Source organism: Podarcis liolepis (assembly GCF_965112155.1).
Source record: "Podarcis liolepis genome assembly, chromosome: 8".
NCBI classification, from domain to species: domain Eukaryota; kingdom Metazoa; phylum Chordata; class Lepidosauria; order Squamata; family Lacertidae; genus Podarcis; species Podarcis liolepis.
Window position 1 is genome coordinate 13,754,538 of NC_139560.1, and position 15,780 is coordinate 13,770,317.

The 15,780-nt window shown below is 44.1% G+C and overlaps 1 protein-coding gene across 3 annotated transcripts in view; it reads right to left on the reverse strand.

Moving 5' to 3' along the window:
- The window catches only part of NSMCE2 (NSE2 (MMS21) homolog, SMC5-SMC6 complex SUMO ligase), a 212,052-nt gene that overhangs the window by 118,978 nt on the left and 77,294 nt on the right, over nt 1-15,780 (reverse strand). For all 3 annotated transcript variants that reach the window (XM_083517045.1, XM_083517046.1, XM_083517047.1), the window contains one exon: nt 12,268-12,421. In XM_083517045.1, coding sequence (XP_083373171.1) covers nt 12,268-12,421 — 154 coding nt within the window. The remainder of the gene's footprint in view (nt 1-12,267; nt 12,422-15,780) is intronic.

The following is a 15,780-nucleotide window of genomic DNA, read 5'->3' on the forward strand; positions in this document are numbered from 1 at the left end:
AAGACGACAATGTCTTGCGAGTTCCTGCGGGTTTTTTCCCCCTTCCCCCCCTTTTTTCTAAGCGCTAAGCTGCTTATCAGCTGATCCGATCAGCAGATAAGCCTCTAAAAGCCGCTAATAGTGCTAATCCGCTAATCCGTCAATGGGCTCGCTTCGCTAGACGAAAAAACCACTAGATGAAGAGAATCACAGAACGGATTCTTTTCGTCTTGCGAGGCACCACTGTACACACAACCATCACTAGCTGAATGCATTTGGAGTTGTATGAACGTTCCGTTTCCTTTCCTATAAGATGACTACACCCTCCCCCCTCCTTCCCCTTTTTCCTGATTTAATTTGCACTGGGCTGTATTTCTCTTGTGAAATTCCCAGGGAAACTGCAGTGAAACTGTACACTTAAAAGAGAAAGGCATGGAGTGGCTCAGCTTTTTCCCTCCACCATTAAGCAAGAAAAGAAAGCGTTCCTTGAGCAGCCCCCTCCAAGCTATGCTAAAACTATTTGAACGCAACAGGTTGCATAACCAGTATAAAGTGTCGTGAAGTTTAAGCTTTGTAATGCAATCAGCCTGTTCCTGGAGCCAAAACCTGAATTCAGAGAACCTGCATTTTCCAGAATCATGCCTTTCTGTGTGTGTGTGTGTGTGTATGTCTTTCACCACTCTCTGATTCATCTGACTTTGAAAGCAAAACAAACACATTGCTGCTTTTCGTATTATTGCACAATACGGCAATTCGCAAGAATGAAATGTGTTCAGAGTTCCTAGAAGAAGGGGAAAAAAAACCTGCAGCGGTGCAAGCTGCCAACTCGTTCAATGTCAACCTTCAGGCAGTATAGCAGGCCGAGCAGTAAAATGAGTCACGGTGAGTCACTCTAAAGCTATTTTTTGCTTTGAAAGTATTGCCAGGCACAGTGTTAATGTTCAACCCAGAGTAAATTTAGCAATGGCAGGAAAAACAAGAGTTTCCATGGTTGCTCCTCAGCAATGTTTATGGTGCATATGGGCAACCAATAACGCAAAAGAGTTAAGCCAAATAAATTACGGGGACACATTCCTTTTTCATTAAAAAAACACACACACCAAACAAACCCTCCAAATTTTGACACATTTGGGTTTCATGACTCACTTGGCGACTTTCTCTACGTTTCTCCAATTCCAAAAAATGCAATCAACAACATGCCTCTCTTCATCCAGAGTACCATAAAACTACTGTTAGTAATATGCTTCGCACAACACAACACAGCCTTCCTTTTTTTACTGGACCAAAGCATATGCCTTCTGCATCCATCACCCAGCTGTGGGTGGAACTAGGACCAATTAACATAACGCTGGTAGCAGGCAGACCTTTCTTACCCTGTGAATGCACATGGAAAGAAAAAAAGGAAGGAAGGATTACAGCTTCATCATGTCAATTGCCTCTTAGGGTTTGTGTGTCTTCTAAGTGCCAGGCAGAAGAGGAACCTGGAAGCTAGGTTTCATGAGCAGCGGTTGCGTGGTGCAACACCCTGGCGATCAGGGGAGATGGGAGAAGGCAAACATGCAGAAAAGAGAATTATCATAGAATCATAGAGTTGGAATAGACCACAAGGGCCATCGAGTCCAACCCCCTGCCAAGCAGGAAACACCATCAGAGCACTCCTGACATATGGTTGTCAAGCCTCTGCTTAAAGACCTCCAAAGTAGGAGACTCCACCACACTCCTTGGCAGCAAATTCCACTGTCAAACAGCTCTTACTGTCAGGAAGTTCTTCCTAATGTTTAGGTGGAATCTTCTTTCTTGTAGTTTGGATCCATTGCTCCGTGTCCACTTCTCTGGAGCAGCAGAAAACAACCTTTCTCCCTCCTCTATATGACATCCTTTTATATATTTGAACATGGCTATCATATCACCCCTTAACCTCCTCTTCTCCAGGCTAAACATGCCCAGCTCCCTTAGCCGTTCCTCATAAGGCATCGTTTCCAGGCCTTTGACCATTTTGGCTGCCCTCCTCTGGACATGTTCCAGTTTGTCAGTGTCCTTCTTGAACTGTGGTGCCCAGAACTGGACACAGTACTCCAGGTGAGGTCTGACCAGAGCAGAATACAGTGGCACTATTACTTCCCTTGATCTAGATGCTGTACTCCTATTGATGCAGCCCAGAATTGCATTGGCTTTTTTAGCTGCCGCGTCACACTGTTGGCTCATGTCAAGTTTGTGGTCAACCAAGACTCCTAGATCCTTTTCACATGTACTGCTCTCAAGCCAGGTGTCCCCCATCTTGTATTTGTGCCTCTCATTTTTTTTGCCCAAGTGCAATACTTTACATTTCTCCCTGTTAAAGTTCATCTTGTTTTTACGAAGGAACTCCGATGGCTTGGGAGAAAAGTCTAGCCAGTTCAGCATCCTGCTTTCCTAGTGGGCAATTAGATGCCTCCAGGAGGACCACAAGCAAGGTGTGAGGCAACAGCACCCCTTGCTGTTGCTTCACAGCTACTGCTAGGCATTCTGCTCTGAGAGCATGATGGTTCCATATGGCCATCAATCCCTCAATTTCTGGCGCTCAGGCATAATGGCTGTTGCTTTTGTAGCCTAAATGGGACCACCCACATGGAAGAGGGAGCTATCAAAAGGCTTGGGGAGACCTCTACATTTGCAATATTCAGCCACGGGATCTGGAATGTGAAGTTGGAGAGGCGGACACACAGTGCAATGAGGACTGGGCGTTATTCAGTGACCGCAGAAGGTAGTATCATGGAGGAAGGCACAGTGAATACACTGGTTGACTGAAAAGGAGTACTTCGTACTGCAACATTTTGCTGCAGCTGCGTTGTTAGGCAGCATATCCATCAACAGCTGCATCCTCTCTGAGTCCGTAGAGTTCCCCTTTAAAAGACACCTGAGCTAGTAGTCGTTGTGTATTTTATGAGAGCGCGGACATTCTGTCTGTCCTGAATCTACTGCCAATCAATTTCATTGGAAACTGAAATCGAATTAACTGGGAGGGAAGCAGCACTTTGGAGAGAGGCCCTGGCTCAGTGACGAAACACACGCTTTGCTCACAGAAAATCCCAGGTCACCCTCAGTTAAAGGAATTTCTGCTGGCAGGGCTAGGAAATACAACAAAACAACACCACCAGTATAAGTATAAAACCAAATTTACTAGAATAATAGCTAGAATAGAGATAGACTTGTAACCATTCAAACAACAAACATACTAAGGTGCCATGTGCAAGACAAAGCCTGGAGATACTGTAAACAAGGAGTGGATAAATGTACAAGTCTATCTTAACAAGTGAGAGTCCCATGGACTGCAAGAAGATCAAACCTATCCATTCTGAAGGAAATCAGCCCTGAGTGCTCACTGGAAGGACAGATCCTGAAACCAAGACTTTGGCCACCTCATGAGAAGAGAAGACTCTCCAAGACTTTGGCCACCTCATGAGAAGAGAAGACTCCTTGGAGAAGACCCTGATGTTGGGAAAGATGGAGGGCACAAGGAGAAGGGGACGGCAGAGGACGAGATGGTTGGACAGTGTTCTCGAAGCTACCAGCATGAGTTTGAGTAAAAGTGCCTGGCGTGCTCTGGTCCATGGGGTCACGAAAAGTCGGACACGACTAACCGACTAAACAACAACAATCTTAACAAGTTACATGTGCAGTAAACGTTACACAGACTGGATAAATGAACCGTTCAAGAAGTAGCGTAAATCCAATCACAGAACACAACAGCAAGGGTAGCACACTGGAGAATATGAAAAAGCTTTTCAAAGCTGTTTTTCAAAGATTGAACTGGATGAGATGTTCTTTGATGGGTCTTGAGTTGGAAACACAAAGCCGTATGCACGGATCAATCACAGGAAGGCAAATCAGAGCCACCACCCTGGTGAGAATAATGCAAGAGGGCAAAAGGAGACCTGTTCTCCGGATATAATACAGGGTTCGAAACACACACTTTGCTCACAGAAAATCCCAGGTCACCTGGGATTTCGGCTGGCAGGACCAGGAAATACCAAAGACCCACTGGTTTAAAGATTTGTTCTGGACTTCCATTACACTGGGTTTTCTGTGTGTCACGTACCACCTTTTGGAAGAGTACTGAAATACACTGCAAACTGAAATTTACAGTTCAACAAATTCACACCCACTACGCTGCAATTATTCATTTTTTAGTTACACGTCATTTTATTTCTATAAAGAGCACTATGTCTGAACATCTGATTTCACGTCCTGAAGCAACATGGTGATTAGTCAAGGCTGTCAAAGGTATCTTCAGGCTATAAGGGGAAGTATGGTGTGAATGACTTGCAGCAACCCCACTCTTCCAGTAAGGATGGCTGGATCAAAGAACAACACTGTAATGAAGGCAGGCTAAACATGCATGTGCTGCTCTTTCTAAAAGGTAGACGTGCAACCAGCTTGCAGATACTAATAGTGATATGCAAAAAATGTATCAATTAAAATTGCTTCGTTGGGTGGAGGGGATCCTGTCTAAAGCAGCAGAGAATAGTGTGCTCTCCAGATTTTGAAACCTATGTTGTTTGTTTGTTTTGTTATTTATATTGCAATGCACATTCCTCCATGCAGGGAACCTGCCTCTGCAAAGCACCAAGCATTTTCAATGGAAGTATAGAAATAAAACGACATCCTAATAAATACGTACCTTACTTATTAACACGTTTATAACCTACCTTCCCAGCAAAGTAAAAATTAAATTAAAAAAATCACTGGAGTGCCCCACATTTGATATGAACGGCTGCTAAAAACGCACCGCCTTTGCCCCCGGGAGGGATTTGTTCCAAAAACGTGTCAGGGTTGGAATAAATTTTATTTCAAGTACCTGCAGGTGCTTTTCCTCTTTTTTTTATCCTGCTAGAGGAGGTGTTTTCTCTGTTTTGTGGTTTGCCTTCTTCCCATCAGAGCCCTTAAAGGTGCTTAAATGTACTTTAATAGTATACTCCATGTACTTTAGTACATGCACTAAATAAACAGCTAAATGAATGTCAGTAATGAGCAAGAAAGGGGGGCGGTAAATACCTTTCCGAGCCACATTTTAAAGTTACCGTACTTTTCTGTGTATTAGACGAGGGTTTTTTTTATGATAAATTAATCTGAAAAATTGGGGGTCGCCTTATACATGGACAGTGCAGAGTGGGGACGGGTGACTGGTTGCTGCCGCAAGCATGATATTTTAAGTGGTGATTGTTTGGGTGACTGGTGGCTTCTGCAAGGGCTGCTGTGGATTGGCTGTTGTTGCTGCAATTGGGCGGGCGTTTGGCGGCTGCTGGCGGTGAGTGGGTATAGTATTTTCATCTTCCGCAGCGCATGCAATAGCGTTCGGCAGGCAGGTTAGCGGTTTTCGTCAAACTGCCCCCCCCCCAAGAAAGCTGGGCAATCCCACCCAAGAAACGCTCTAGAACCCTGGGCAATCTTCCCCCCAAAAAGCTCAACATCTCTGAGCAATCTCCCCCCATTTTCTTAATTTTGAGTCTCCCAAAATAGGGGGCATCTTATACATGGGGGCGTGTTATACACGGTAAAAGACGGTACATGCGGCCAGTTAAGTGGCTGAAAGGTGCGTGCATGGAGAGCGTCTGGGGATATCGACACACTCAAGAGAGAGCATGATGCACATCGCAGGGGTGAAATCTCGCCGAATTTTGCTTGTTCCCATCTCTTTACTGCAGCACTATCCCACCAGCTCAGGGGTGGATATTAGACAAAAACTCAAAGGTAATTATGTAGATAGATTTACCAGAGCTAAACGAGATTGCCAAACAATTACACATTATTACGAATGCCAGCTAAAGAAGTGCTTTCTTGCTTGGCATGCTAATGCGCCGCCTTTATTCATTAGACTTAAGCTCCAGTAATTATTATTTGCAGCCTAGAGTGAGATAAAGTAATCAAGCAGCTATTGCTTATTGCTGTTCTGACTGTGGGAAGAAGCTTCCTACACAACTTCTGGTTATGAGTCTAGACGTAAATTAAAGGCTCTAATCCTATGCACACGTACCAGAGAGCGGGTCCCCATTGAAATTAGGGAGGTTTACTTCTGAGTAAACATGCACTGCAAGAATGGGGCAGTGAATCCTGCCCCTCTCCAAATTATATTTCTGTTACTCAGATTCAGGGCAACTGAAAGTCACTATTTTCCAGAAGTGCCAAGAGATTGTTTATTTAAGCACCTACTGTCTTGGCCTGAATGTAAGCCTCACTTTTCCCCCAAATTCCGACCGTGAAAAGTTAAAGTGCGGCTTATATTTGCGGCCTTAAGGTATGCCGCCAGGGCAATGGAAGGGAGTGAGCGAGGAAGGGGGAAAGCCGCCGGCAACACAGCGCAGCTCCCCCCCTCCCAGCTCAGTATGCAGCCAGGAGCAGCGAGGAATGGAGTGACTTATATTTGGGTATTTTTTCTTTTTTTCTCCCCCCCCTCCAATTTTAAGGGTGCGGCTTATATTCAGGCCAATACGGTATATATCACTTTGCCTTCCTGCTGTGCCATATGACAGGAAGAGCTTTTAGTAGAGGTCCCATCTCTACATCAGATGAAGACCATTTATCTGCCTGAACTGAACTGCCTGAACTCTCCAAAGAACAGTAACTGTCGATTTTATTCTTGCGACTGCTAGATGATTTGATGTTTACTGTTTTATACTGCTTTCCTAAATTAGCTGTTTTGGTCTACAGCTTTCTTTTTACAGTGCTTTCTTTGTATTTCTACTTCCAGGTTATCTCAGGGGTCATTGGGTTTTACAGATGTCCTCTACAGGGTAGAGGGAGGGCCACTCTCTGATGCCGCACTCCCAGTGACTTTCTGAATGGACTGTCATCATTACTCCTCAAAGCAGAGGAAGAAGAGAAGAAGAGTTTGGATTTGATATCCCGCTTTATCACTACCCGAAGGAGTCTCAAAGCAGCTAACAATCTCCTTTTCCCTTCCTCCCCCACAACAAACACTCTGTGAGGTGAGTGGGGCTGAGAGACTTCAGAGAAGTGTGACTGGCCCAAGGTCACCCAGCAGCTGCATGTGGAGGAGCGGGGAAGCAAACCCGGTTCACCAGATTACAAGTCTACCGCTCTTAACCACTACACCACACTGGGCATGTCAAGGAAGGGATTTTGACCCACTAAATGCAAAGCCCACCCAGTATTATGATGTGAGCGCTGACTTCATCTAAGGCGAGACATTGTGTAGTGCTCAGGATGAGCTATAGGAGAGCAGAGAACGGATGTTGCTTCAGCAACAGCCTGCCTTCAAGCGAGCCATGTCTAGGAGCAGCAATTATGTCTATTGCAAGCCCTGCCTTTACTGAAAGATGCCTTTTCAGTTTAGGACTGGGGTCAGAAAACTTTTTCAGCAGGGGGCCAGTCCACTGTCCCTCAGACCTTGTGGGGGGCCGGACTATATTTTTTTGGGGGAAATGAACGAATTCTTATGCCCCACAAATAACCCAGAAATTCATTTTAAATAAAAGCATACATTCTACTCATGTAAAAACACGCTGATTCCCGGAGCGTCCGCAGGCCAGATTTAGAAGGCGATTGGGCTGGATCCAGCCCATGGGCCTTAGTTTGCCTACCCATGGTTTAGGGGGCCCAGCCTGCCCCAGCACTCTTTTACTCCAATAGAGTATCTGGGAAACTTTCTGCAAAAAGGCTTTAAAAATGCACACCACTCTCTCCTCTTACTGCTAATCCCTCTCCTCCCATTTGCTTGCATTCCCCAAAATGGAGAATGTCTCTGTGAGCAACTTCAAATTCCACCCATTCCTGCAAAGCAATGCAAAACTATGGCCAAATATTCTGCACTAATTTTTAATCTCCCTTACCCCATAACCTCAAGCAATCTGAGCACCCTTAAACAAAGCAGCTAACAATTATAATGAACCAACCATATATTTCCCAATGCAGCCACCCTATGCACAATTATACACATTTTAGAAATATCTTTAAAAGAAATGGAACTCGCCTTTGTATAACCAACCAGATGGAGGAATGCAGCCTGATAATGACTTAGAAACTGAGACTCTTAAAACAACTGAAAGCTAAGAACCATTCAATACTCAAGTGTTGGGGTTTCTTGTACAAATTTGTTCCTTAAAACTGGACATCACATGCCACCTTGAGAGACATGGCACTTAAAAAAAAAAGTTTCAGAGTGCAGATCTTCTAAGCTTATCAGAAATTCAGATGCAATCTCCAGCATCTGAAATATGTATGATGTTTCTGGTGAGTGCAAGCCAGCCCGGTCACAAGAGGTAATGATTTTGTAACCCAACCAAGTTGCACAAATGAATTACTTATACAGTCAAGAAATATGGGAACAGGATGATCTGATGAAGTGGTGCTGGTGGGGAAATGCAATTGCTCCACCACTAAGCCTCAGCAAGCATAATGCTCGGCTGAGAAGTTCCCAAAGGCTTCTTCCGTGCAAGCATAATAAAAGTCACTCAGTCACAACGCTGCCGGTCAAGGGGTTGGAGGCCCCTTGAATTCCAGCTAGATGGGTTTTCTCTGAGTCGCTGCCTGAGAATGCGACTGTTTTGGAGAAACTCGCCCAAACAGTTCCAATTTACGAGATACAATACAGGATTGCTGTTTCTGGAGGAGCAGAAAGAAAGTTTTGGCTAACCAAGGGACTTGGTAGCACATGAGCAACTGCAGCGGGGATGCTGGAAGTCACCCTTCCAGCCGGAGTTGGGACGCCGACCAGTCCACTGACCGCCAGTTATCTATTGTGAAACATTCCACGAAGTGTTAAGAAAGTCCTTGTGTAAGTAAGCAGGCTTCCTTTTGCATTGATTACAGCATGGGGTCATCTGATAGCAGTGGCAAGGGGTGAGGGCCCTTTGCTCCTGGGCCACACAAACACAGGGCTGTGTACACATACACTGTCAACCACATTTAGGAGCAAAGGAAGGGCAAGATCTGCCCTCTTGATCCTTTCCCCTTCCTCACTTAAGCCACACTCCCTAGCTTTTCCTTGTGGCCATTTTCTTAACTGCTAGCATCACTCACATGAAACCTCATGAAGCAAGCACACACACAAGCACACAAAAACATCAACTTAGTGGCACAGGTCTAGAGATGCAACAAGACCTCCACCCTCTCGGCCTCACTGATGTGGTCCAAAAGAAAGCAGAGCAATACGTTTGGCACCAGCTTGGCTGCAGGAGCTGCTGGAAGGAAGCGTACAAGGAGCCATCTAACCGCCTTAGGAACTCCACCCCATTTTTGTGTAGTATTTACTCCTTAACCTTTTCTTGGATGGGCTTCCATCTACCTTGGCAGGTTGATAGGCCCCATCTGCCCTTCACTTCCCTCTACAGCAAGTGCAGAAACCACGTTCTTGACCATCGGACCATTGGCCTTCTCCACTCAACCCACCAGAGCCTATCTTCTCATGTAGGGGAAGTCCCTAACTCACCAAGGTTTTGAGATTCATTGGCTGCGCTCACCTGGTTTAGTCAGCCAGACGAAGCAGTTCCCAGGGTGTGGCCACTGTCACATGCTGACATCTTCTAGGAGCCACAGGTGAGAGCTTAATGCAAGATGAGGACCAAAGGTGAACAAACTACTGCAGTATGAGCACAATGTGCCTCCCACCAAAGCTACTACCCCTCCCCTAAGACCCCATATATTATTAATATTATTTTATTATTAAAAATAGTTTATTATAAAATGTAACCTATATATTAGAGTCATACCTCAGGTTGAAGTAGCTTCGGGATAAGTATTTTCGGGTTGCGCACTGTGGCAACCTGGAAATAATGGAGCGCGTTACTTCTGGGTTTCGCCACTCGCGCATGCGCAGACGGTCAAAATTATGTCACGTGCATGCGCAGAAGCGGCAAATCATGACCCGCGACGCGCAGACACGCGTTGCGTTCACTTCTGGATGCGAACGGGCCTCCAGAATGGATCCCTTTCGCATCCAAAGGTACCACTGTATTAGTAATAATTTTACTGGTTGCCATATTTATTACTCACGTACGCGCAAAAATAACAAAGCAAAAACATGTAGAAGCAGCAATACACAGAAACGAAAATGCTCACCTGACAACATATTTAAAGGGGACAAGTCCTACCCACCCCCCACTTAAAAGATGAGCACAACAAAGGCACAGACAGACAGCAACGGCACCAGGGGGGCTTCCCTTATATTGCAACACTCATGTGCAGGCTCTGGGATGTGCAAAGAAGGGCCGTGGAATCTTCATCTTAAAGTTAATGGCATCTGGTGCCCTGGGAACTCCAGAATCCCAGGTCTCCTTACACCCGCAATACTGCCATTGCCCCACTGAAGGAACTGAGCAGGAGGTGATGCCATGGCAAGAGGCCTTCAACGAGGCCTCCTTGCTGATGCTGCCAAGAATGTATGTAAAGAGAGGGATGGCAGTTGCAAGGAGGAATTGAGATCCAGTTGCACTAGGGCAGAACCCATGGAGCTCTGCTGCCTAGTAGGTGGAGGCTAAAATGACTCCTAAATAATCCTGGCACCACATTCCTCTTCGTGACACCAGATCTGAATGCGATTACAAGGCTCTTTCACAAGCCGCCATGAGAAGCTTTCGCAGCATAAAGCAGCGTATAAGTACTCGGAACCTGCAATTGCTCCTTCACACTCTGAGCTAGAAATTATAATTCAGTGACAATTTCCCTTCTAGGAACGCCTTCCGCCCAAGGAAGAATCCACCCATCAGATATCCCAATCACGTTGTGGAGGTTTCTGAGACATTTTTGATGATGCAGAAGAAGAAGAAGAATCCAGCCCTCACATGGCATGCCAGCCACGTCAACTGGGCCTCCTAACTGCACCTTCTGAACTGGGAGTTCATCCTGAGACTCCCCCTGGAGCTCTGCATGAGACAAGAATGTTCAGTCCTGGTAGTCAAGCTGCCTTTCAGGCAATCTTCTGGAGGGTTTCCTAGAGCTGCCAGTATCAACCCCCCTGGAGTGGGTGGGACTGTGCAGGAGATGAACAAAGCCCTAGGGAAAAGGACTGAGGAGGGGGGAATACGTTTGTGAGGTATAGTGGGATGAATTCAATTAGCCTCAGAAATAAAGGACATGGGGGCAAGGTATATAGAGAGTGTGCCTTACGATGACAAGGCGGAACATCTGCATTTAATAAGATATATTTTACATTTTATGAGTGCTAGCAATAAGGATGGATGGCTAACAAATGTTGGTCGTATACTGGTATTTCCTGACTTTATTTCATTTGCATTCCGAAGAATTTGGGTTGGGGTCCACAGCAACTATGTAAGCTCATTGAGGGCTCAATAAGCTCAGGAGTGTGGAGAAATCCTGGCCTGTCTTCTCACAGGAGATCCCCTGAGAAGCTTACAAGGAAACCTGGAGTTCCCTGGAGCACGTTTTGAGAGCAAACTGAATTAGGCCATAAGGGATTTTAATAGGCTGCAGCCTTACATGCTCCTTGTGCCCAATCCGAAAACCTGGGAACAGACACTGTAAGCATTTTCCAACAATATAGTTCCATGATTAAAGCAAAGGTCTCTTTAGGATTGCAACATATCCTGGGTTGTGAAACTGGAGCAATTTGTTAAGAGTGACAAAATGAAAACAGCTTACCTAATCCTTCTTTAAAAGATCCTATCAAAACGAGAATACAGCATAAGTGTAAAATAAAAAAAAGCTCGACTTCAAACATAAAAAAGGGATGTGAAGCAAGATTTGCATTACATATGCATGCAAATAAGCCCAGCACCGTGAGAGAGACTCAAGAAGGGGGGTGGGGTGGAATCGCTGCATATTACCTACTGCTTTATATTTTGCTGCATGGAGTGAAAACTTTCATTCAGTCCTACGGAAGAAATGCAAATCACAGATTGCTCCCCAATTGCTGCCTTTTGTACTTTAAACAATTCGCTAGCAGATTAAAAAGGAAAAAGAAAACTGGGCTTCTGCAGAATGAATTTTAAGTTTACCTATTAATTCAAACTAAGCATATCGCATAAATCTCTGGCACACTTTATAAATGGGTGAGATGAACGAACAAACAGGGAACAGGCGCTCCAGCATGGCTCCCAATCACAAAATGCGTCTCGGGAATTTTTGGCAATATCCCGTTTCACCCTAGCTCATCCTGAGGGGCAGCCTGGTGGGAACGACGCAGGGAGATTAAATTCCTATTTTGCTGGGAACCTCACCTGAGAGTCGCTTCCCTGCTCAAGGTTCACAGTGAGAGACAGAGCTAAGAGAGGAGGATCAGCTGTTTGTACCTTCTCAGAACTCTCCAAGTATGGTGACAAAGAAAAGACTTACACTGCGCCTTCATTTGCCTGAGCTGCTCCTTAAAGTGGACATATTTCTCATTTCCCTGCAAGTCAAGGTCACTGTTTCTGCTTTCCAAGGCTTCAAACTTCTCTTCAACTACATTTTTCAAATCCGGCAATGTTTCTGGCTTGTCTCGCTTTAGCTGTAGAAAAACAGAGATAAAATAAACAATTAGATTAATAAATAAATAGCCGTCATCTTGTGACTCGCCAGAGCACATCATGCTTCTCATCCCATTTTAAAAAGGAGAGGGAGAAGCTATACTTGAAGTATTGGTAAATTTATGAGACTTCCCCCTGTATTCAGCTCCATCAAACTGCTGGGATTGAAAGCGGGCAGAAGTGGTTATTTATATATTCTGGCTCCTGATCAGAATGAAACCTCTGGAAAGACAGTAAAATTTAGCTACACACAGAACGGTGGCATATAAAGGTGTTAAGAGACCCGCTTAGCATTACAGATGCCTGCACACCTTAAGGCTATTAAAGGTGAAACAGAGAACAGAACATATCAGAATATGTCACCAGAAATGAAATATTCTCAATAGTAATTTATAAACTGGTTGCTTGTCAAATTATTGGAGTATTACAATATATCCAAAACAATGAGAGAAATTGGAAGGATCTCAAAAGAGAAGATAGACAGGGACTGGAAGGTGTTTAAAGGATACTTGCAAAACCATATTGAAAAATCAGAACTCCTATTTGAATAAACAAGTTCCATTTTAAATACTGAAATACTAAATAAGATGGATAACAATGTGTAACAGAAAAAGAAGCATGAAATTAGGTTAAAGGTGTGTGAAAGAAAGTAATAGAAGTGGAAAGAAATTGCAATTGAGTAGATTGGAAGTCTAGCACAAAGGTGGGGTAAGGGGTGGTGGATGGTGATGGGAAAAGGAGTTATCTGTGGGATTGAGTGTATGTATGTTTGAACATTTTTAAGGATTGTATGAAATGTATGTTTGTATTCTTGTATATTCGCAGTATGTGTGTATTAATGCTGAATTGTTTTAATAATAAAAACTTTTTTTAAAAAATTATAAACTGGGTGCACCAAAGCACATTGGAATGCCACAAAAAGCACTGGAAGTGTTGCTTGGGGGGGGAAAGGAAAGCCAATGTATTGGATGAATCCACCATGTTCAGCCTTCATCAATCTGGTTCCCCTCATAGGTCGTTGCACTAATTCCCATCATTCCCAGTCAGCATGGTCAATGGGAAAGGCTGGACCACCCTCCTTCCCCTCAGAGCAGAGAGGTCCAGTGTGGTCCTGACTCTTTCTCTCTATGCCAGCATTTGGGCAGGGACTTGTCGGACATGAGTGAGTAAAAAGGATGGCCTGATTCAGCAGGTATAGGTATACATTTGCAGGTATAGGAGCATCCCAAAAGCAGCATCTCTGACTGGAAAGCACAATCACATCCCTGAGTCCTTAACTGACTAGATGAGATGCAAATATCTTAGCAAAGATATCCTGAAGTTTCAAGGGTGCCTGCACACTGTTCCAGGGAACATCAAAGGGACTGTCTTTCTAGCTACAGAGTGGGCTTAAAAAACTTTAAGTAAAACAAAAACAGAAATCCAGCTCTGTCACAGTATAAGACTGACACAAGCATTTTCAGAGGCATATTCTAGAGTCCACCTTAAATGAATGTGGAGCGCTGCCAGGGCTTTTGGGACCTCCTAGGAACACTTGTCTGTGGCTACACAACACAGGGGAAGATTAGTAGGGAAGGACGCACTTTTGGGGGAAGTATGTCAAAAAGTACTAATCTTTTTGACACAAGATCTACCCACCTTGGAGGACTGGCAGATGCAACTAATAGACTATATGGAGATGGCGGAAATGACTGGCAGAATCCGAGACCAGGGAGAGGAGTCGGTGGAGGAAGATTGGAAGAAATTTAAAATTTATTTGCAGAAATACTGTAAAATTTTTGAATGTTGAAGAAATTGAAATGAACCGCAGGGGCTTTAGCAACAAAGTAAAATGTAAGATTGGATTAATAATAGATAAATTAATAAGATATGAATTTGCTGAACTAATTTCCAAAAGGGATACAATAATGGGAGACGTGAGGAAGTCGGGAAAATAAGTTAATGGAAGATTAGAAACTAAGAAAGAGGGAATTTTTGTGTTTTTTGTTATTATATGTGTTTTTATTTCTTTTTTCTTTTTCTTTTGATGTGCTTAATGTTTGTATTTTGCATTGTATTGTTTTTTGTGATTTTGTACTTTCTTTGTCTTTGTATGCTTTTTATTATGAAAACTGAATAAAATATTTATTTTAAAAAAAACTACTAATCTTTTTATTATGAAATGTCTGAGGAACAATCAGATTCCCTGGAAATACAATTTGAAAACCAGTGCTCAAAAGCACTATGCAAATACTCCTGGAGCTATACAGAGGCTTGAAGGTTCCTCTAAAAACTCACCTCTCCAAGAGCCAAGATCTCCAAGTTCCCTGTCTATATGCTCCACACACTATTTTTACTAATTTTTTATTATTAATTAAATTTCCATATTGCCCTTCATCCAAAGATCAGAGAGTGGTTTACAATATATATATTGTAAAACCCATAACATAATAACAAGGAAAAACAATAACCCCTCTTCCACAGTCCAGGGTGAAGAGGAATGTTATTGCCTGGAGCCTAAAGGTATGCAATAAAGGAGCCAAGCGAATCTCCCTGGGGAGAGCATTCCACAAGCGGGAAGCCACCACAGAAAAGGCCCCGTTCTTGTGTTGCCGCCCTCCGGACCTCTCAAAGAGGGAGCACACGAAGAAGGGCCTCCGATGATGACTGCAGGGTGCAGGTTGGTTCATATGGGGAGAAGTGGTCCATGAAATATTGTGTTCTTGAGCAGTTTAAGGCTTTATGGGTCAGAACCAGCACTTTTGAGTTAGGCCTAGAAACTAATCGGCAGCCAGTGAAGTCGGACCAGGATTGGCGTTATATTAGTCAACTAAAATTCCTTTCCCTGACTGGCAACCTAGCTAGTGTTAGCAGGATGTCATTTCTTAAAACATAACCAGAGAGAAACTGATCCTGTGTGCAGACTTTCCGTGGGCTTCTGGTTGGCAACTGTGAGAACTGATGGGCCTTTGCTCTGATCCAGCAGAGATTTTCTTAGGTTTGTATGCAGGTAAAGTTCATCTGCCAAAACAAATTTCCAAGGCCCTCCTCTCTGCTCCAATTTCAGATACACATTGCTTTACGTGTGACACACACGCACACCCTCCCTAAATCTCCAGAGAACAACCCATCATTTCTAAAACAATGGCACCAATTTGGCCAAATTACCTCTGCAACCATGGGTGCTCCCGGTCCGTCACCTAGGCAGTTATTATCATGATCACACTACAAGGTCATGTCAAAGGGAGGCGTTGGAATTCTCACCTGCCAAGGCTGGATATCACACCTGGAATACTGCACGGGTACAAAGGAACTCTCCAAAATGAGATATACAGTGGTACCTCGGGTTACATACGCTTCA